General features: G+C 42.7%; 1 protein-coding gene across 2 annotated transcripts in view; it reads right to left on the bottom strand.

Annotated features, from left to right (window-relative positions):
• golm2 (golgi membrane protein 2) overlaps positions 1-15,115 on the bottom strand; it is a 36,790-nt gene extending 21,675 nt beyond the window's left edge. For both annotated transcript variants that reach the window (XM_060912078.1, XM_060912079.1), the window contains exons 1-2: positions 13,904-15,115; positions 9,165-9,272 (exon numbers count right to left, since the gene is read on the bottom strand). In XM_060912078.1, coding sequence (XP_060768061.1) covers positions 9,165-9,272; positions 13,904-14,122 — 327 coding nt within the window. In that variant the 5' untranslated portion in view covers positions 14,123-15,115. The remainder of the gene's footprint in view (positions 1-9,164; positions 9,273-13,903) is intronic.
• Between the last annotated feature and the right edge of the window lie 7,179 nt (positions 15,116-22,294).

The raw sequence follows: 22,294 nt of genomic DNA, 5'->3' as shown, positions 1-22,294 counted from the left end.
TTTTTTAAAAAAAAGTACATGCTGAAATCATGCCACCAGGAAATGCAATCCCTGTCCAATCACAGCGCTAGAAAACAAGGGGGTGTGGTTAAGGAAAAACTGAAATGGCACTTATTCCCCCCCCCAAAAAAAAAAAAAAAAAAAAAAAAAAAAAAAAACCACAACATATTACACATCATACAGTGCGTTTACATGCACATAGAGAAAATCGAATTTCTGCCGTTGCTCGTCTGAAATCGAAGTTCTAAATGGCATGTAAACACCTTAGCTCGGCTGAAATTGAACCGAACTTGATTTCTCACAATCGAGCTACACGACCTAGATTATGCGATTTCTGCCGAGCTACTTAGTGCATGTAAACCCTATCGAGCTACGTATTCGATCTACTTACTTCAGCACTGCCCCTTCCGGAAGTGACGAGACCACAAGCGGGAAACACAACAGCCTCGGTCGGCATGACACTTCACCTTAGCCGCCCACTTTATTAGGAACACTTGTTTGTACATACAAACTACAAACACTTCTTAGAGTTTAGAGTTTATTTTTAAAAGGGACAGTGTACAAATTAAACATTATCCTTGTGGTAAGGACAGATGTCTGTACCAGGTTATAGCAGTACATGCTAATTTCCACCTGTAGTCCCTTTGTTTATACTCTTGAATAGCTCTTCTTCATGACGACAACCGGAAGTGTACCAACACGATGGGGCGTGTAGCGCCACCTGTGGCTCGGGTGCACAATGCACCTCACTCAATAGCTCGATTTCACAGTATGCATGTAGGATTGGATTTCTCTGGCACCCCTGCTGGGACCCTTAGCTCGATTTGGATGCGCATGTAAACGTACTGAGTATGAACAAAGTCTTCAAGCATCACACCTTGATGTTTCTGCCATATCACCCAGTTCCTGACCCTCTGCCTTCCCATTAAGTGGTACAGTAGTGGCACGGATTTCTCCCTCAGAATAGATCGAAATAAAATCATTACGTGTGTATTTTAAAAACAAAAATACAACACCCAAGATTACCATTTCCTGAAACAGTCCTAACTGACCACAACACACATTTGCTCTTTCACCGTCTAGAACATTCTTCAAACCAGATAACGTGTTCTTGTTGGATACAAGAAGCTGGTGAGAACAAAAACAAGGACCATTTGAATAAAAAAAAAATAATCCCATAGCAACCAAACACGTTTAAAGGACACTGGAAATGTCATTTGGTAACGAAATAATGAGCTGGAACAAAAGAACCTGGACTGAAAAGGCAAATAAAATGGTCCTTTTGATCCACGTTTACTATGGACAATTCCTGAGGGGGAACCCAAAAAAAAAAAGTTTTCCAGAGAGCTGAGCTGCTCAAGGTGGAGTCTGCCAAGCACAGAACACACACACACACACACACACACACAATCCCTCGAGTAAACATCCGCAATTGTCCGCTTTTATAATATGAATGGTAGGACTGATAGGACACACCCCTTCAGCTATGGACCTACAAAGCTCCAAAGAAGGTCCAGGATGCATATTAATACAGAGAAGAAAAGAAGGACTGGACCCTGGAGCAGCGAGCCAGCACACTGACGGGAGGGGGGAGGGTTCTTGCCACACAGACGGATCACATGATCACGGAGCAGGACAGCTCCTTCACACTTGAGCATTTCTTTGTAATCAGATCAGAAGTTCAGAATTTCAAGAACTCAGTGAAATGTTTGAAGGGTATTTATTTCCACGATTGTTGCATTTAAAAAAAAAAAAAAAAATCCACTTGGGGAACAGAATACGTTTCTTTCAAATTCGTTTCCTGATTTGCCTTGACTTGCTTCCAACACCTTGTTCCAAACTTCTTGAGCTTAACAGCTCCGTAACTTAATCCATCCCACCTCTCTGCTGACTCGGACTCTTAAAGTGACTCCAACATTACGTTTAAAGTGCTGATGACACGTTTTTGACATCTTTGGCGATGTTTTATAACATAAAAAGTAATTCCCGATGATCCATATATTAATTCACGAAGGCGCCTATTTTACAAGTTATGATAAAAAACGCGGCTATTTGGGTAAATTTGACGGGACTGCAGCACCCAGGAGACGAAAGAGGAGGAGCTATATGACATCAGCGAAAGAATCTTCCTCCTAACTTACCAGTTTGTTGTTGATGCGACAGGTGTTCAGTTTATCATTATTAGTATTATACATTTTATATATAAAATAATGTGTTATTATGCCTTCGCGTCGTGTTGCCGGCTTTGGCTCCAAAACCCACAAGGATGGGGCAAGTTTATTCAAGTTTCCCAGAGATCCCGAGCTGCATGTGAAGTGGGTGAAGCAAGTCAGGCGCACTCGTGACAAGTGGGAGCCCTCACCAACATCCGTCCTGTGCTCTGAACACTTCGATTTGGATTGTTTTGACACCCTTCCCAGCTTAAAAGAATCTCTTGGGTGTTCAGTTCAGCACAAACGTGTGTTGCTACCATCAGCAGTGCCTACAGTATTCCGGAGGGGGTCTACTAGTAGCTATGCCGGATCCAGCAGTCGCCTGGGACAAGCCGACTCCTCCAAAGACAGTCCTCCTGTCAGAACATGTGTTGAGAAACGACATAAGATAAAGGTACGTAGAGCTATAGAGTGCTCCGACATGATGCTAAAAATAGTAACCATGCGGTCTGCGTGGCCATCTTGGAAGTGACTCGCTCCAGAGCGCTCATAGAGTACACATTCATGATAATCATAAATGTAATCATAAAGTCGGCGTGATATCAGTCATGTATTTGCTTGTGAAAGCTTGCGGCTTTCATGTAACTGCCGCCTAGCAACGAGAGGCAAAGGGTAAAGAGGGTAGGCTATCATAGATTCTATTCGGAAGAGAGCAATACATGATTGCTTAAAAATTAGGTATTTTAACAATTTGCATCTGTTTTGTGATTATCGTGACACTTGTGTGTTCTATAGAACTGTATGTCTTATCAGCACATCGAGGATCTTCCACCGGAGGCTTTAGCAAGTACTCGTAGCAACACTACACTTTACCCTTTGCCATGCGTTGTTAGGGAACGGTAGCAAGTACCCCGATGACTGACTTCAAGAATATGTAGAAAAAATTTAGAAATTATACTTTCCAAAAGTCATTTGAGCTTAGTGTATTGCATTTCCACTTATATTGTAGGTTCTTGCTGATGTTTTTGCGGAGTATGACGCAGCTGCTGAATCAGAAGCTGCAGAGTTTGTATGTACTAGTTGTGAACATGCACATTATTATCTCATCTCATCTCATTATCTCTAGCCGCTTTATCCTTCTACAGGGTCGCAGGCAAGCTGGAGCCTATCCCAACTGACTACGGGCGAGAGGCGGGGTACACCCTGGACAAGTCGCCAGGTCATCACAGGGCTGACACATAGACACAGACAACCATTCACACTCCCATTCACACCTACGGTCAATTTAGAGTCACCAGTTAACCTAACCTGCATGTCTTTGGACTGTGGGGGAAACCGGAGCACCCGGAGGAAACCCACGCGGACACGGGGAGAACATGCAAACTCCACACAGAAAGGCCCTCGCCGGCCCCGGGGCTCGAACCCAGGACCTTCTTGCTGTGAGGCGACAGCGCTAACCACTACACCACCGTGCCGCCCCCCCCACATTATTATCAATCTCATTTATTTAAAATCAGATAAAATCATGCCATCATGATCACTGCTTAAAGTACCAGTATTTGGTTGTTCTTTTGTTCAGAGGAAGAGCTAGCACTAGAGAGTTCACCGGCGTTTTCATGCGCCATTTCCATTGAGTAGAACCAGAGTAGAACCATAGGATGTCTATGAGTAGAACAGCCAGTGAACCGCAGCGTGTTCTTCCACTGACGTCACAGCATGGCCGCGAGCCACGGACCCAGTTTTCGTGCGCTGTGCAATTAAAAGTTGGATATTCACGTAACAACAGCTTCTTTTCACGTAATTATGACAGAAATCTAACGTTTGCCATGTTGTATAGTTTATTTAAGAAATTGCATAGAGTCATGTTTGTGTCATCAGACCTTTAATATCCAACACAACAGGTACACAAGGAAAAAAAAAACAATTAAAAAAATCGTTTAAACAAAGTACCGGTAGGCGTATCAGACGCTCGCTGGCCGTGCTGTGAAAGTTGCCCATGCAGACGCTCATCTAAGTTTCCAAATCTGTCACTGCTTAACTCTTGAATATTTTCTATCATTAAAAAAAAAAAAACATATAATCTCTGCCTTCCGAATAAATGTATCTGGTTAAGATCTGTTCAGGCCATCCTTAACCTGTCCATCGGGTGAGCAAAAAATTATATAAGAAATCGCAATGCTGTGTTTGCTTTTTCTTTCAGTACTTTTTTATTACAAAAGCAGACACATTTAATAAAATATGACCGTTTAATCAACTGAAACTTGTACAAAAACTTTAATATTATTATAAAACCTACCATGCAGGAACAGGCATCACCACAGATGGTCCTCGGCATTTCACTGCCTCTTTGATTATGTCCTGGCGGCCGTCTAAATACTACAAGCAGTTTGTAATGTTCATTGCTACATTTGTTCCTTCAGTTTGGCCAGTATGTCTAGACAGACAAGGTCCTTCTCTCTGGATGCCCTTTATAATTTTGTTGTGCAATTCGTTCTTTTTATTTGCTACACACACAGTTTTTAATTCTGCCCAGCCAACCTGCATTAGTTCCGTAAATGCATTTTTTGTTCAGTTCCGTTCTCATTTTGAATAGATCCATTAGGTTCTCCTACAGATCTGTCAGGGTCATAAACAAAGTAGGTAATGAATTTTGCATAACAAAACTCAAAAGCTGTTTGTAACGTCTCAGATGGATCAAGATCAAACGAGTTTTCCAGTAACGGTTTGTGATGGTCCGACACACGGACTTTTTGTAGTTCTAAATCGAGCGTTGGGCCTAGTCCGGATGAAATTACACTATTAAAATGATCACTGAATGATTTGTTTTTCTGAATCTTTACTATTTTGTTGTTCGCTAGAATACCATTTTGCGATTTCACACTTAAGCAAAATTTGAAAACTCAGGATCTCCTTCCTTCATGATGGCTGTCATTTTTTTTGTGCCGCACGGCGCATTCGCAGAGCTGATTCGATTCTATATTCTGCGCGGAATGCGTAAATGTCAAGTTCGATTTTAGATTTACAAACCCGAAAAAAATGTCGAAAAACCGGCGTTAAAAAAAAAAAAAAATTTAAACCGCACAAACGGCACTCACCCGGCCGGGGGACCGGAAACAGAACATTTTTTAATAATGGCCTCAGTACTTTGGGAGTAACGGCAGGTTGAAGTCGGTACAACAGAGTAAAAACTCTGCTCGCGTGACGTCAGGAAACTGCCGGTGCTTTTCTTTCTGAGTCACGGGAAAGCAGTCAGGCTCGCTCTCTCTCTCCTGATCGGTTTCCCACTGGATTACTCGTGAAGATCAATCAGATAACTTTTATAGTGATGCTCTCTCACTCTCACTGTTTTTGATGAAGGATTCAGCAAAATTTTCCATCTGCTAGTTTTGATGTTATGATTCACGGGAGAATTTGAAGTGAGTTTTCACAGCTTTACCTACTTATTTTTTCCCATATCAAACTAATTCATGTAAATAAATAACTATTTTAGAATATAACTGGAGTCATTCTGATGAAAAATATCGAGATCTTCGTGGTCGGAATGAGATTTTTAAAAAATGGAAGTCAGAAATGCGAGTGTCGATTTCAGTTCAGTTAATGTGAATTGTTTACTGGATGTGGATCAGACAGTTTTTTTCGAGGTTCGCACTGAAAGCTGTGAATATTAATCAAAATAATTTATATTCTTTCATATAAAACACTAGTAGGCCCTACTTTTGAGAAATGCAAAGGTCTACAGAGCACAAACAAACAATCTTATTACTTTATCGAGTGTACTGATTTAACCATTTTACCTAATTAGTATACTTAATACTAATTTGCATAATTTGTTTTTACTAATTTTCAAACTTCAGATTCAATACATAGCCATCTATGTGCTGCCAATTTCCATGTAAATATCTTGGGGGGGGAAAAAAGTTTAAGAAAAAACATTTGCTCTAATTGGTTAGTGAGGCCCATTTTGGACCATGTGATCCTCGTACAGAATATTACGGCAGTTTTCGAAAAATTAAGCCGTTTCTCCCAATCTTTGATTTGTAATATCTCAAGAACGGATAAACATTTTAATTCTGTAAAAAGTGTTGTTCTGAATTCAATGAGAGCAGTTTCAAACCATTTGGACCGAATTAGATTTTTCAGCCGATATGCCTAAATAAAAGCTTCGTCGTCGTCGTCATCACACAGGATTAAAGAACCACGTACGTCAGCTATATAAAGCAGCTGAACAACAGGAGAATCCAGAAGCACCTGTTCTGTTAAAGGTATGATTGACAGCCTATCCATTACGCTTAACGTCACACATAAGAGGCTTTCTGCTTTGGTAAAATAATGAAAACTGTCTCCTAATCTAAAGCTACACACGTTAGTGAATAGATAAATCAATCACTTAGGTCTCCTTTAAAACAAACTGCCCACATCGATAAAGAAATAATTCTCATTGACGCAGTGATGAGCTTACAGGGACTCGCATGAAATGAATTCTGTACACATGAGGCATAAAACCTGAATTTTCTACTGTGTATGGATACGAGTGTCAGAACAAAAGCAACCGTTTGGCTTGAGGAACCACTGTACGTGATGAACAAAATTGCTGTAGTTGCTCCAAAAGTTACGCGAGTAATTCTAGTAGGAACAGCAAATTGATGGAAAAAAAAAAAATGCATGCATGGACACAAATACTAGTATAAAAGTCAAACATTCCTATTTGCGTTAATGAAAAAAATTCCATCATCAGATATCACAGGGTCTCCATGTACTTCGCTGTGCCCTTGCGGCTCAGCTGTGTACGACTCTACCGGGGCAAGAACGAGGTGAGGGACGCAAGCAAAAGATATGCATTTTAAAGCTTAGCAATGGGTTTCAATATCAGCTGATACTCAAGGCTTCAGTATCAGTAACCGAGGGGAAAAAAAAAAAAAAAAAAAAAAAAGTGGTACCGTGCCATCTCTCATATTATTATACACATACAGTCCTGTGCAAAAGTCTTCAACATCCTGTTTTTTTTTCCATACAAACTTTCTTATAGATTTCTATTTTATGAGTCACAACATTACAAAAACATTGTAGAGTTCCAAACGTTCATTCATTTTCTCATCTCATTATCTCTAGCCGCTTTATCCTGTTCTACAGAGTCGCAGGCGAGCTGGAGCCTATCCCAGCTGACTACGGGCGAAAGGCGGGGTACACCCTGGACAAGTCGCCAGGTCATCACAGGGCTGACACATAGACACAGACAACCATTCACACTCACATTCACACCTACGCTCAATTTAGAGTCACCAGTTAACCTAACCTGCATGTCTTTGGACTGTGGGGGAAACCGGAGCACCCGGAGGAAACCCACGCGGACACGGGGAGAACATGCAAACTCCGCACAGAAAGGCCCTCGCCGGCCACGGGGCTCGAACCCAGGACCTTCTTGCTGTGAGGCGACAGCGCTAACCACTACACCACCGTGCCACCCCGTTCATTCATTTTCCAGCACAAAATTAAACGTTACAAAAAAAAGTTTGTATCTGAGCAGCGTATTCCATAAGAGAGCACGTTTCAGATTGAAAAAGAAAACATGATGAAGGCTACCGGGTTTTGGTGCAAAATGAAGAACAGTCAAAGTGTCCAGAAGAACTGTGGCTGGTTCTGTAAGATGCTCAGTAAAACCTACAGCTCGTTTCCTTATAAAACTGCACTCACTGGACCGAAGACTACTAATTTTTTTTTTTTTTTAAAGCAAAAGGTCGTCTCACACCAAATACTGACTTTGTTTCATTTATTATGGCTTACTGTTTATAGTATTTTAATGTTAAAACATTTAATTATGGGCGGCACGGTGGTGTAGTGGTTAGCGCTGTCGCCTCACAGCAAGAAGGTCCTGGGTTCGAGCCCCGTGGCCGGCGAGGGCCTTTCTGTGTGGAGTTTGCATGTTCTCCCCGTGTCCGCGTGGGTTTCCTCCGGGTGCTCCGGTTTCCCCCACAGTCCAAAGACATGCAGGTTAGGTTAACTGGTGACTCTAAATTGACCGTAGGTGTGAATGTGAGTGTGAATGGTTGTCTGTGTCTATGTGTCAGCCCTGCGATGACCTGGCGACTTGTCCAGGGTGTACCCCGCCTTTCGCCCGTAGTCAGCTGGGATAGGCTCCAGCTTGCCTGCGACCCTGTAGAACAGGATAAACCAGCTAGAGATAATGAGATGAGAGATGAGAATGAGCATTTCTTTACACATGCCTAAGACTTTTGCACAGGACTGTGTGTTTGTATGTGTTTAAACATAATTTAAGACATCACTGGACCACTGAAATCTTTTTAAAAGGCACACAAGTGCCAAACATACAAAGAAAAGTATCTTTAATTTCATACCCTTCATTTCCACAGTGACTTAGTGAATGATCTTGTTATAATGTTTCAGAACACTTCACTATGCTTCAGGATGTTTCACAGGGCTTCCTGAAGGACATGCGGTTGCTTTTGCGTACTTGTGTCAAATAAAGTATGTACCATGACTAATAAAACAAATTGTGCTTACTGAAAACCAAACATCCTCCTACAAGACAAACTGTGCTCAAAGTGAGTGCTCCTTCGGGCAAGTGACAAGACTACAGAGAAGCAGTCGCATGCGAGAGCACTTCAGTTCTCCGAGACACTTCGCCGTTACACGACCGCAAGCGTCCATGTTTCGTTTGCGAGTACAGGTACAACTCACAGAACATGGTACTGCTGTGTGCGTTTTGTATTAAAGGTACCGGTTAAACAAAACTCCACCCAGTGTAAACAGAGCTGTGTAAAAGGTTTCATTACTGATTAATACCAAGTCAGTTACTTGAGTATTCGAAGTGGTGAAAAACAGTGCTCGTATGCAGTCTGAAAATCATATTACTGCATCCCACATAATAAATAAATAAAAATGTAAGAAAATGAGACGCAATAAATGTCGTATCCAGGTCAAAGTCTGGCTTGAAAGTGAGAAAATGCCGACAGAGTCGCTAATCATTCACAGAAAACCCAGAAAAATACTCACCTTTTCATCTGAACACTTTTTCACAAGTGCATCCCGCGCCTGCAGTTTGCCCTCCAGCATGCTGAAGTCACCGTCCTTCTGGTCGATCTGACGCCGGTGTGTGTCCACCTGCAGGATGGAGCGTAGCGATTTGAAAAAACAAACAAACTATAACATCAAATCAAACTGCACTGCATCATAACAATAATTCTTCAAAGAGGATGATGTACTTCACAAGTCAACGGAAACACACGGAGGTCAGAGGAGAAAACATCCAGACACCATATTACCATGGCCGTTTTCGTTTCTGGTTGAGAGTACGCCATGTGCGTTTTGGCTGCCACTTCTCACCCGAGCTTTTCATGTTTCTTCCCTTTTTTCTTTTTTTGCATTTGTGTAGTTTGACGTTTGAGTATCTTGTTCGCCGGTTGTGGTGTAGCTCCAGACCCAGGTTCGGCGTCAGTTTCCTTCAGGCCTTGGTACGCCGTTGGGTGATGCCTGTGCTCCTCACCATGGACTGAAGTGAGCTCATTGCCGTTTTTAACATCGGGGCTGTCCAGCGTTCTGTGCGGCGGTGCTTTTGTGCTTGGCGCGGTGTTCCGACTGATGTTGCCTGATGGCATCGCGTTGGATGTGCAGGTGGTTTGGGACATACCGGCGCTGTGTGGTAGTGCTTCTGTGCTCGCTTTTTGGATCCATGAGGCGGTGTTCCCCGGTGGCGTCGCAGCAGCTGTGCGGGATTTATCTTCATGCGCCTGGTGGGATTGTGGTAGCTACACCATTGGAATTACATCCTGACCCTCTTTTGGCGGACTCCCCCCCCCCCAACTGTAAAGCGACCTTGGGTGTGAGAAAGGCACGATATATAAATTATTATTATTATTATTAAGCTGACAGGAAGTGTATGGTCACTCAAATAATCACTCTTTACAACCGCGGTGAGCAGAAAAACATCTCTGAGCATGTCGAACCTTGAGGCAGATGAGCTACAGACAGCAGAGGACCACATCGGGTTGCGCTCCCGTCAACCGAGATGCTCCAGCGGGCACAGGCTCACGCAAACTGGGCAGGTTGATTGAGATGTTTTTCAGAAGTCAGCAGAAATTCTGATGTGAATTCACTGAAGCTGATGTTTGCATTATTTTACATACTTATGCTGCCGTGACATAACAAGCATGAAATGTCAGCTAATAACTACCGTACACAGTGCAAGTAATTTTCCGCTGCGTTTTACTTTTACTTCATGCCAACTAACTTGAATTACTTAAATATTATTTAATTCACTTACAGAAAATTCACTTACATTTGTATGCTGTATTTGATAAAATATTATTATTATTATTATTATTATTATTATAACAACAACAACAACAACCTGGATATGTTTTTATATACAGATGGCACCAATTTGATATTTGCTATCGATAACGGACCTAAATAAATAAATAAATAAATAGAAACATGCCGGATATCAGATCATGGAACAAACGGCCAAGATTAGATCTGGCTTTGAATAAGACATTTATTTTTAGATTTTGGAAATGTTTACATATATATTAAAAAAAAAAAAAAAAAAAAAAAAAAAAAAAAGAGACTTGACAGTTTTTCCGCCCTTTTATACACACTGCCTGGCCAAAAAAAAAAAAAGTCACATTTCTTTGCACCGCCTTTATCTTTTATTATGGCACACATTCACTGTGACAATTTTGATAACCTTATGCAACTTCATAACATTTATTTCCTTTCAGAGTCGCGTTAATTTTTCACCAAGATCTTGTATTGATGAAGGGAGAAAACGCCGAACCACTCTCTTCTCCAGCATCCCAAAGACTTTCAGTGGGCTGAAGGTCAGGGACTCTGTGGTGGTCAAGTCATGTGTGAAAATGATTCCTGACCCATGCTTTCACAATCCGAGCCCTATTTTTATTCCCGTGCCATCAGGAAAGAAGAAAATAACTTGGTCATTCAGGTCATCGGGGGTCGTCATTTTATTGCCCCATAACGTTATTGAGTCTCGACCTGACCAACTGAATCAACCCCAGATCGTCACACTGTCTCCAGAGGCTTGTACAGTGGACACTTTACATGATGGTGCATCGCTTCATGAGCTTCCCTTCTTACCCTGACACGCCCATCACTCGGGAATAGGATCAATCTGGACTCATCAGGTCACATGACCTTTTTTCATTGCTCCAAAGTCCAATCTTTATGCTCCCTCGCAAACTGAAGCCTTTTCTTCTGTTTAGACTCATTAACAAGTGGTTTTCTTATGGACACACAGCGGTTTAGTCCCAATTATGAAAGATCTTGTCACACTGAGTGTTGAAACGCTCTTAATTTCACTATTAAACATAGCCGTGAGTTCTACTGTTGATTTTTTTTTTTTACGATTCGATTTCACCGAGCATTTAAGCGATCTCTTATCATGGTCAGTCAGGACCTTTTTCCACAAGGTCAACAGTTCTCCACTATCCTTCCAGGTTTTAATGATGCGTTGGTCAGTTCTTAACCCAATTCCAGTTGTTTCCATAATTCTCCTTAGTTGTTTTCTTTGCTTAATCCAGGCCAATAATTTGACATTTCTGAAACACAGTAACCTCTTTTCCACAACCATGGGATCCATCTTCTGACATGGTTATTCAAGACATGAGAAGCTACTCACTGCATCAGTTAGGGTTAAAAGAAATGTTGATACCTGAAACAATCACTGCAGTAATTATCCAGTCAAAGGCTCTCAAGTATTTATAATCCTCAAATCCAAATGGTGACTGTTTTGGCCAGGCAGTGGGCATCATCATCATCATCATCCTGACACTAAGTGATTTTTGTATGAAAAAAAGACTTTAAACCTTTGAAATCTTAGTAGTTTAAAAGATAAATGATATTGGTTGAGGCTCAAGGCTCCAGCAACAGAGAAGAAAAAGTTGTACTGTACCACCTCCAGTTTTATAATATTTTATGAATATCACTCTTGGAGAAAAAAAAGCTGCATCTTTATACATTTAACCAGAATTTAAAGCACATCACTGGGCCACTAAAAGAGCCTTCCCTCTCAAAACATACCAGGAAAAGTACCTTTAGTTTCGTACCCTTCATTCTGACTGTAAACAAGTCCATACAGAGTAAGCAGGCACTTGGTGGACATCATGCTATAAAAGCTTCAAAAGGCGTCATAAGGCTTCACAAGGCTCAGTAATGCTTCAGAAGCCTTCTTAGAGCTTCATGCAGCTTCATAGGTTTCATACAATTCATGAAACGCTGATGCTTCAAAAGACTGAAAGCGTCATACAATACTTCTAAGCTTTAAAGGGATTCATAACCCTTCATAAAAACTTCATGCTTCATAAGGCTTCATTTAATGCTTCATAAAACTACATAAGGCTCTGGGACACTTCATAAAACACTTCAAAGCTGTATAGGGATTCGTAAACCTTCATAAAACTTCTTTATGCTTCATAAAGCTACATAAGGCTTTATGACGCTTCACAAGACACCTCAAAGCTTTATAGGGATTCATAAACTTTCCGAAAAAAACAACCTTATGCTTCATAAAGCTACATAAGGCTTTATATAACACTTCAAAGCTTTATAGGGATTTATGAACTTTCCTAAGACTTCTTTATGCTTCATACAACACCTCAAAGCTTTATAGGGATTCATAAACTTTCCTAAAACAACTTTATGCTTCATAAAGCTACATAAGGTTCCATGACGCTTCATTAGGCTTTAGATAACACTTTGAAGCTGTATAGGGATTCGTAAACCTTCATAAAACTTCATGCTTCATAAAGCTACATAAAGCTTTATGACGCTTCATAACACACCTCAAAGCTTTATAGGGATTCATAAACTTTCCGAAAAAAACAACAACCTTATGCTTCATAAAGCTACATAAGGCTTTATATAACACTTCAAAGCTTTATAGGGATTCATAAACTTTCCTAAAACAACTTTATGCTTCATAAAGCTACATAAGGTTCCATGACGCTTCTTTAGGCTTTAGATAACACTTCAAAGCTATATAGGGATTCATACACCTTCATAAAACTTCATGCTTCATAAAGCTTCATCAGGCTTTATGACGCTTCACAAAACACCTCAAAGCTTTATAGGGATTCATAAACTTTCCTAAAACAACTTTATGCTTCATAAAGCTACATAAGGTTCCATGACACTTCATTAGGCTTTAGATTACACTTCAAAGCTATATAGGGATTCATACACCTTCATGCTTCATAAAGCTATATAAGGTTCCATGACGCTTCTTTAGGCTTTAGATAACACTTCAAAGCTATATAGGGATTCGTAAACCTTCATAAAATTTCATGCTTCATAAAACTACATAAAGCTTTATGACGCTTCATAAAACACCTCAAAGCTTTATAGGGATTCATAAACTTTCTGAAAAAAACAACAACCTTATGCTTCATAAAGCTACATATAAGGCTCCATGACACTTCATAAGGCTTTAGATAACACTTCAAAGCTGTATAGGGATTCATACACTTTCCCAAAACTACTTTATGCTTCATAAAGCTCCATAAGGCTCCATGACGCTCCATAAGGCTTTAGATAACACTTCAAAGCTGTATGGGGATTTATAAACTCTCCTAAAACTGTATGCTCCATAAGGCTCTAGGACGCTTCATAAGGCTCTAGGACGCTTCATAAGGCTCTAGGACGCTTCATAAGGCTCTAGGACGCTTCATAAGGCTCTAGGACGCTTCATAAGGCTCTAGGACGCTTCATAAGGCTCTGACCTGCAGCATGAGCTCGGAGTTGCGCTTCTCCAGGCGGCTGCGCGCGGCGTCCGTACGCTTCACCTGCGCGTGCACTTCGGCCAGCTCGTCCAGCGCGCGCCCGTGCTGCCGCGACACGCTCCAGTAGTTGTAGCTGAGCAGAACCAGCACCACCATCATACCGACCAGGACGAAGGACGGGAGCCGACCTCCACGACGATTCGCTCCGAACCCGAGCATGTTCCGGAGAACCGAACCACCCCCCACTCAAAAAAAAAGTAGAAATAAATAAAGCGCGCGCGAGACTGGACGGTTTTACAGTCGCTGATTAACTCATTTATCTAAAAATAAATGGCGCATATTTTACTAAAACCACAGATGCGGTTCCTGTCTCATTCAAACCCTTCAGGTCGATGTGAACACACACACGAAGTGCATGAGCTCCACTCCACTCTTCCCTTCCCTTCCGCACAGTTGGCGTTTCTTCCCCCTGCACCTTTTCTCTTATTTCATTTCCTTGTTTGCCTGAACAGCAACGCGTGGATCAGAAACCCTGCCGATGTGGCGTGGCGTGGCGTGCCCTTTCTCTCTCTCACACACACACGCATGCATTCAAGTACATCATCAAACCCACATTTTCTGCATGTAAAGTTTTCATGCATCAGCCTAAATCTTCAGTCAGTTATAATGCTCTGCACAGATATTTGCTTGCGATTTAAATTGCATTTACAGAAAATCACACAAACCGTGCACTCATGTTACCTTAATGCAGTCCAATAAATAATAATTGTGTGTTTGATTTCTCCAATCAATGATTATTCCCAAAATGGCTAGCTCAGTCCTGTTCTGTGCCAACGGGGCACTTAGCATTAGCATTATCCTCAGTGTTAGACACTTAAAACGTGCTTAACACACAGAAAACACAAACCGTCCCAAATACATGCAATAAACAACAACAACAAATAAAACAGCTCGCGCGCGCTGCTGGGTCATTAGCGCTGCTAGCTAACGTCAAACCTGCAGCTAATTCCTTCCCAAGCTAACTGACGCGACTAGCTCAATAAAACAAAGCACTAACTCCACACACAGCCGCATGGAAATACCCCAGAATATTAATTACACCCTCTAGACGTGCTTTTATCGCGGTTTTGCTCCATTACAAACCGATTTTGCTTTGCCTGACAGCCTTAACCAAAACCGTCAGAAGCAGCGAAAAAGGTCGTCCCGGCCAAAATCCGACACAGACTGACAAGCCCGACGTCCAATCACAAAGCAGGAATCTAGAACCTGGAGGCTGATGATTGGATAGTTCTCAAGCTCTGGGCTGCATTATTGGGCGGACAATGACGGAGGCGGGATTTGTACGAGGATTTGGAATCATATTCTCTCAGCAAGTGATTCAAATAATTAAAAGTGCAGAATTGGACTTTACTTGCTGCTGGCGTGGTGCCATTGATAATGGACTTCTTTTAGACCTTTAGTGTGTATCTTTCACTTTAAAAAAAAGTTAAGGCACATACAGTGCCTTGCAAAAGTATCCCCCCCCCCCATTGGTGTTTGTTCTGCTTTGTTGCATTACAAACTGGAATTAAAATGGATTTTTGGAGGATTAGCATCATTTGATTTACACAACATGCCTACCACTTTAAAGGTGCAATTTGTTTTGGGGTTTTTTTTGTGACACAAGCTGAAAAAAAACAGAAATCTGGAGTGTGCATAAGTATTCACCCCCTTTCGTATGAAACCCCTAAATAAGACTACGTTCAGACTGCACCCTGAAACGACCTATATCCGATTTTTTTGCCCATATGCGACCTGTATCCGATTTGTTATTGACAATCTGAATGACACAGATCCGATTTTTTCACATGCGACCCAGGCCGCTTGGATATGTGGTCCTAATTCCGATGCATATCTCTATTTTCACATGTGACTGCAGTCTGACCGGACAGGTCGCATTCATGCAACCTACCAGGTCATCAACAAGAGACAAACGTCACTATTCTGCGTTGGCTAATCCCACCTCTTTGGTGGAAAACAACAACATTTGTACAGTTTTCAGAATTTAAATAGACTTTTATAGAATTGATCAAGCTAATGGTGGATTTGGTAGGGACCTGGATGTTAAATCATCCTGTATTACAAGATTATAAGATTGTTCTGGAAATTTCCAGTAATTTGACACCTTCGGTCTCATTAGCCTGCTGCCCACATTAATCAGATTATTGTGTGAGTTCCGCCGCCGCCACAAAAACCACATCGCCAGGTCTCGCCTCATCTCCATGCTTTACTTGCAAACTTGAAGAATGTGCTTTTTTTTGTTTACGTATTACGTAGATGTGCTTATTACGTGTCAATTTGCACATGCGGGACACTTTTGGGTCGTTTTCCGTTCATATTGGAGATCGCATACAAGTCTCATATAATTGGTAATGTGAACGGCCTAACAAAAAAATCAGATTTCACAACAAACCGGATATGGGTCGTTTCAGGTTGCAGTCTGAATGTAGTGTAAGAGCTGCTCCAACCAATTCACTTCATAAGTCACATAATTAGTTGATTAAGATCCACCTGTGTGCAATCAAAGTGTCACATGATCTGTCACATGATGTCTATATATACCGTAGATCAACCTGTTCTGGAAGGACCCTGACTCTGCAACACTACTAAGCAAGCAACATGAGAACCAAGGAGCCTCCAAACAGGTCAGAGACAAAGTTGTGGAGAAGTATAGATCAGGGTTGGGTTATAAAAATATCCCAAACGTTGAATATCCCACAGAGCTCCATTAAATCTATTATAGCGAAATGGAAAGAATATGGCACCACTACAAACCTGACAAGAGAAGGCCCTGCCCACCAAAACTCACAGACCGGGCAAGGAGGGCATTAATCAGAGCTGCAACAAAGACCCCAAAGATAACACTGAAGGAGCTGCAAAGATCCACAGCGGAGATGGGAGTATCTGTCCATAGGACCACTTTAACCCGTACACTGCACAGAGTGGGGCTTTATGGAAGAGTGGCCAGAAAAAAAGTCATTGCTTAAGAAAACACGTTTTGAGTTTGCCCAACAGCATGTGGCAGACTCCACAAACACATGGAAGAAGATTCTCTGGTCAAATGAGACTAAAATTGATCTTTGTAGAATAGAATGAATAGAATAGAATGCCTTTATTGTCACTATACATTGAGATAAAAAGCAACTCCAATAACAGTGCAAACAGCGTGGGGGGGGAGAGGGTGTAAGGGGGGTAAGGTAAGGTGCACAGTCCTGAGGTGTATGTGTCGTGTTTCACATTATGGAGTGAGGTATTGCACATTATAAAGTATTGCACAGAGAGAGTCACATTATAAAATAAAATATTACACATTATGAAGTATTGCAAGGTAAGGTAAGGTGCACAGTCCTGAGGTGTATGTGTTGCATTTCACATTATGGAGTGAGGTATTGCACATTAAAAAATATTGCACAGAGAGTCACCTTATAAAGTATTGCACATTATAAATTATTGCACGAAGAGAGTCACATTGTAAAATAAAATATTGCACATTATGAAGTATTGCACAGGGGGGTTAGACTATAAAGTCAGAGCATATCCGAGTTCAGGGAGGTTATGGCTTTTGGAAAGAATCTGTTTTTGAATCTATTTGTTTTTGTCTTGATGCACCTGTAGTGCCTCCCTGAGGGCAACAGGTCAAACAGATCAAAGCCAGGGTGGGAGCTGTCCTTGATAATATTCTTAGCTCTGCTAAGGCAGCGGGAGGTGTAAATGTCCATCAGGGAGGGGAGAGGGCAGCCAAATGATCTTCTGTGCTGCCTTAACTACCCTCTGGAGCCTCTCCCTGTCTACAGCAGTGCAGCTGCCGTACCATACTGTGATACAGTACGTCAGCAGGCTCTCGATGGATGAGCGGTAGAAGGTCAGCAGCAGGTTGGAGCTTACGTTGTACTTCCTGAGGACTCTCAGGAAGTGTAGCCGCTGCTGAGCCTTCTTAATGACTGCTGTAATGTTTGCTGATCAGGAGATGTCGGCAGAGATGAGGACGCCGAGAAACTGGAAGGTGTGGACCCTCTCCACGTACTCGTTGTTGATGTAAAGGGGGGCTAGGTCAGCGCTGTGCTTCCTGAAGTCAACAATGAGCTCTTTGGTTTTCTTGGTGTTCAGAGTGAGGTTATTCTCTGAACACCAGGCTGCCAACTTCAGGACCTCCTCTCTGTAGGCTGCCTCGTCTCCCTTTGAGATGGGTCCGACCACTGTGGTGTCGTCAGCAAACTTGACAATGAGGTTGTTGTTATTGTGGGTCGAACTACAGTCGTGGGTGTAGAGGCAGTACAGGAGGGGGCTCAGCACACAGCCCTGTGGAGAGCCGGTGCTCAACGTGTGGGTGGAGGAGAAGTGGGGTCCAAGTCTCACAGTCTGGGGCCGGTTGGTAAGAAAGTCCTTTATCCAGGCACATGTGAGAGGGGGGAGGCCGAGAGTGTCCAGTTTACTGATGAGGATGTCCGGGATTATTGTGTTGAAAGCTGAACTGTAATCCACAAAGAGTATGCGGCCGTAGCTCTGCTGCTGCTCCAGGTGGTTCAGCGCAGAGTGTAGAGCTACGGCGATGGCGTCCTCTGTGGATCTGTTCGAGCGATATGCGAACTGGTAGTGGTCGAAGTCTGGGAGGAGGTGGTCCTTGATGTGCTGAAGAACTAGTCTCTCGAAGCACTTCATGATTACTGGAGTGAGGGCCACAGGACGGTAATCATTCAGGCTGGTGATGGGAGACTTCTTCGGCACCGGGATTATTGTAGCTGATTTTAGGCAGGGCGGGATGACTGCCTGAGCCAGGGAGAGGTTAAAGATCCTGGTGAAGGTAGGGGCGAGCTGGTGGGCGCACGCTCTGAGCACCTTACCAGGTACTCCATCTGGGCCGGCAGCTTTCTTGGGGTTCACTGCCAGGAGCACCCGTCTGACATCGTGCTCCTGTACAGTGAATGGAATGGTGTAGGAACTGTGTGGTGGTGGGGGCAGGGCTGGAGCAGATGAGTGCTGCTGAGATGTTTCAAAGCAAGCAAAGAAGCAATTTAGCTCCTCTGCCAGCGGCGCACTCCAGTCTCCTGTTGACGCATCACAGACTCTGAAGTTCGTGATGTCTTGTATGCCCCGCCACACCTCCCGTGTGTTGTTGCTGGACAGGTGGGACTCTATACCCAGCCTATGGTCCGCCTTGGCTTTTTTAATTTCTCTTTTCAGATCAGCCCGAGCGGCTCTGTACAGAGCTCTGTCACCTGACCTGAAGGCAGTGTCGCGAGCCCTGAGGAGTGAGCGGACCTGGCTGGTCATCCAGGGTTTCTGGTTTGGGAAAACCCGGATGTTTTTATCCACCGTCACATTTCCGATGCAGAACTTGATATAGTCCAGTACCGTTCCTGTGAATGTCTCCAGCTCCTGGTGTTCAAATAAGTCCCAATCTGTCCATTTAAAGCAGTCCTGTAGTTTGGAGAGTGTGTTGTCAGGCCAGGTTGTGATAGTCCTTGTGGTGGGGCTGGCTCTGCGTCTGAGGGGGGTGTAGGCTGGGGAGAGCAGGAGGGAAAGATGGTCTGACTGGCCGAGGTGGGGGAGGGGTATGGCTCTGTACACGGGCTTGATGTTGGAGTAAACATGATCTAGAGTGTTCTCCCCTCTAGTAGAATACTTAACATGTTGGTAAAACTTCGGCAGTACAGTCTTCAAGTACAGTCTTTTGGTCGTCATGGGAAATGCCATATGTGGTGCAAACCCAGTACACTGAGAACACCATTCCTACAGTGAAACATGGTGGTGGCAGCATCATGCTGTGGAGATATTTTTCATCTGCAAGGACAGGAAAGCTGGTCAGGACTGAAGGAAAGATGGATGACATGAAATACAGGGCAATTCTGGAGGAAAACCTGTTTGAGTTGGTCAGAGGTTTGAGACTGGGACGAAGGTTCACGTTCCAGCAGGACAATGACCCTAAACATACTGCTAAAGCTACACTGGAGTGGTTAAAGGGAAACATTTAAATGTCTTGGAATGGCCTCATCAAAGCCCAAATCTAAACCCAATTGAGAATCTATGGCATAACTTGAAGATTGCTGTACACCAACGCAAACCATGTAACCTGAAGGAGTTGGAGCAGTTTTGCCTTGAGGAATGGGCAAAAATCCCAGTGGCTAGATGTGCTAAGCTAATAGAGACAGACCCCAAGAGACGTGCAGCTGTAATTGCAGCAAAAGGTGGCTCTACAAAGTATTGACTTGGGGGGGGTGAATACCAATGCACACTCTAAATTTCTGTTTTTTTTTTATCTTATTGTTGTTTGTGTCGCAGTAAAACAACAATTTGGACCTTTAAAGTGGTAGGCATGTTGTGGAACTCAAATGGTACTAATCTCCCCCCCCCCCCCCCCCCCCAAATCCATTTTAATTCCAGCTTGTAATGTGACAAAACAGGAAAAACACCAAGGGGGATGAATACTTTTGCAAGACGCTGTATCTGGACCTTAAGGAGCACTGATGTACCTGGTGTCTTTTTGATCATACTGATCATACTGCACCAGGATGTTTTTCATTTTATTATTGAATTTTAGTGACCTTATAAACTTGTTTGACTTACATCTTGAATCCGTAATGAAATAAAAACATATAAGACGATAAATTATATTACCCTGAACCTCATTATAAATGATACACTATACAGTAACAGTATATGGCTCATTTATTTTTACACTGTCAGAAATAGGGGTACAGTAGGGGTCCATTTTTGTCCCCCAAGGTACAATGTACTCCGTAGGGCTCATTATTGGTCCTTATGGTAACTATGTGTACCTTTTTAGGGACAATATATATAAATAAAACATCGAGTGAATGGAGGTGGACAGTGTGGAGGAATACAGGTACTAAACTGGACTGGACAAAAAAAAAACACAGATGTCCTATACAAAAAAGGTCAGAGCCGCCTGTGTTTCCTCAGGACACTCAGGTCTTTCACTGTCTGCAGAACCACTACGCTGTGGTGTGCTGGGGCAATGGGTTGAAGGCAGCTGATGCCAACTGACTCAACAAGCTCATCAGGAAAGCGGGGTCTGTCCTGGGAGTGGAACTGGAGTCGTTGGTGGAGGTGTCAGTGAGGAAACTTCTCAGTATTATGGACAATCCCTCCAACCCCCTGCATGATACAGTGGTGTCACATCAGAGCACCTTCAGTGGGAGATTGAGGCCACTGAGGAGCAACACAGAACGCCACAGGAGGTCTTTCCTACCAGTGGCCATCAAACTGTATAATTCCTCCCCCTTCCGTAAGATGGACAGCTGATCAATCAAGACAATAATACCAATATCATGTGCAATATTCTGAGTGGTCATGTGCAATAATGTTTTTCCCCAATACCATGTGCAATATTTACTTTCACCACATGAAATATTATTTTTCATTACATTCCACTATCGTGCAGTCTTTTTTCCTCTCAGTGTACTTTTTTCTTTCTATTGTGTACTTGAAGTTTTTTAGGTTAGTCTCTTGCATAACTTACTGTATTTCTCTTGTTACAATGCTAACCATCGAGGCACTGGTTTTTGCATATTCTATTTCCATTTTTATTTTTAGTTTCACCCCTTATGTAACTTACAGTATTTCTACTGTTATTCTATTATTGTTCTACTGGGCACTGGTTTTTTTAGGCATTTATTTCTTGTACAGTTCTTATTTTACATACTGTTTATTTTAAAATTGTGTTGTTGTATTCTAACTCATACTGTTGTTATGGAGCAAATTTTGGCACAATTTCCTTTGGGATCAGTAAAGTTTTATCTTATGTTATCTTAAAAAGGTGTGTGTGTGTGTGTGTGTGTGTGTGTATATATATATATATAAAAAATCTCCTTCTCACCCCCGGCGGGGGGGGGGGGGGGGGGGGGGGGGGGGTGTCCATGTCATCCTCAAGCTCGGGTCCTCTACCAGAGGCCTGGGAGTTTGAGGGTTCTGCGCAGTATCTTCGATGTTCCTAGGACTGCGCTCTTCTGGACTGAGGCTTCAGATGTTGTTCCTGGGATTTGCTGGAGCCACTCTCCCAGTTTGGGGGTTACTGCCCCAAGTGCCCCCACTACCACGGGGACCACGCAACCCTTGACCTTCCACATCCGTTCCAGCTGCTCTTTCAACCCTTGATACTTCTCAAGTTTCTCATGTTCCTTCTTCCTGATGTTGGCGTCAGCTGGGATTGCCACATCTATCACCACCACCCTCTTCTGCTCTTTGTCCACCACCACTATGTCCGGTTGGTTAGCCAGGATCTGTTTGTCAGTCTGGAAGCTGAAGTCCCACAGAATCTTGGCCCTGTTGTTCTCAGCCACCTTCTGTGGTATGGCCCATTGGGACTTGGGTATTTCTATTCCATACTGGTTG

This window comes from Neoarius graeffei, chromosome 27 (genome assembly GCF_027579695.1).
Source record: "Neoarius graeffei isolate fNeoGra1 chromosome 27, fNeoGra1.pri, whole genome shotgun sequence".
Taxonomy (NCBI): domain Eukaryota; kingdom Metazoa; phylum Chordata; class Actinopteri; order Siluriformes; family Ariidae; genus Neoarius; species Neoarius graeffei.
This window is presented reverse-complemented; position numbering and strand designations above follow the sequence as displayed.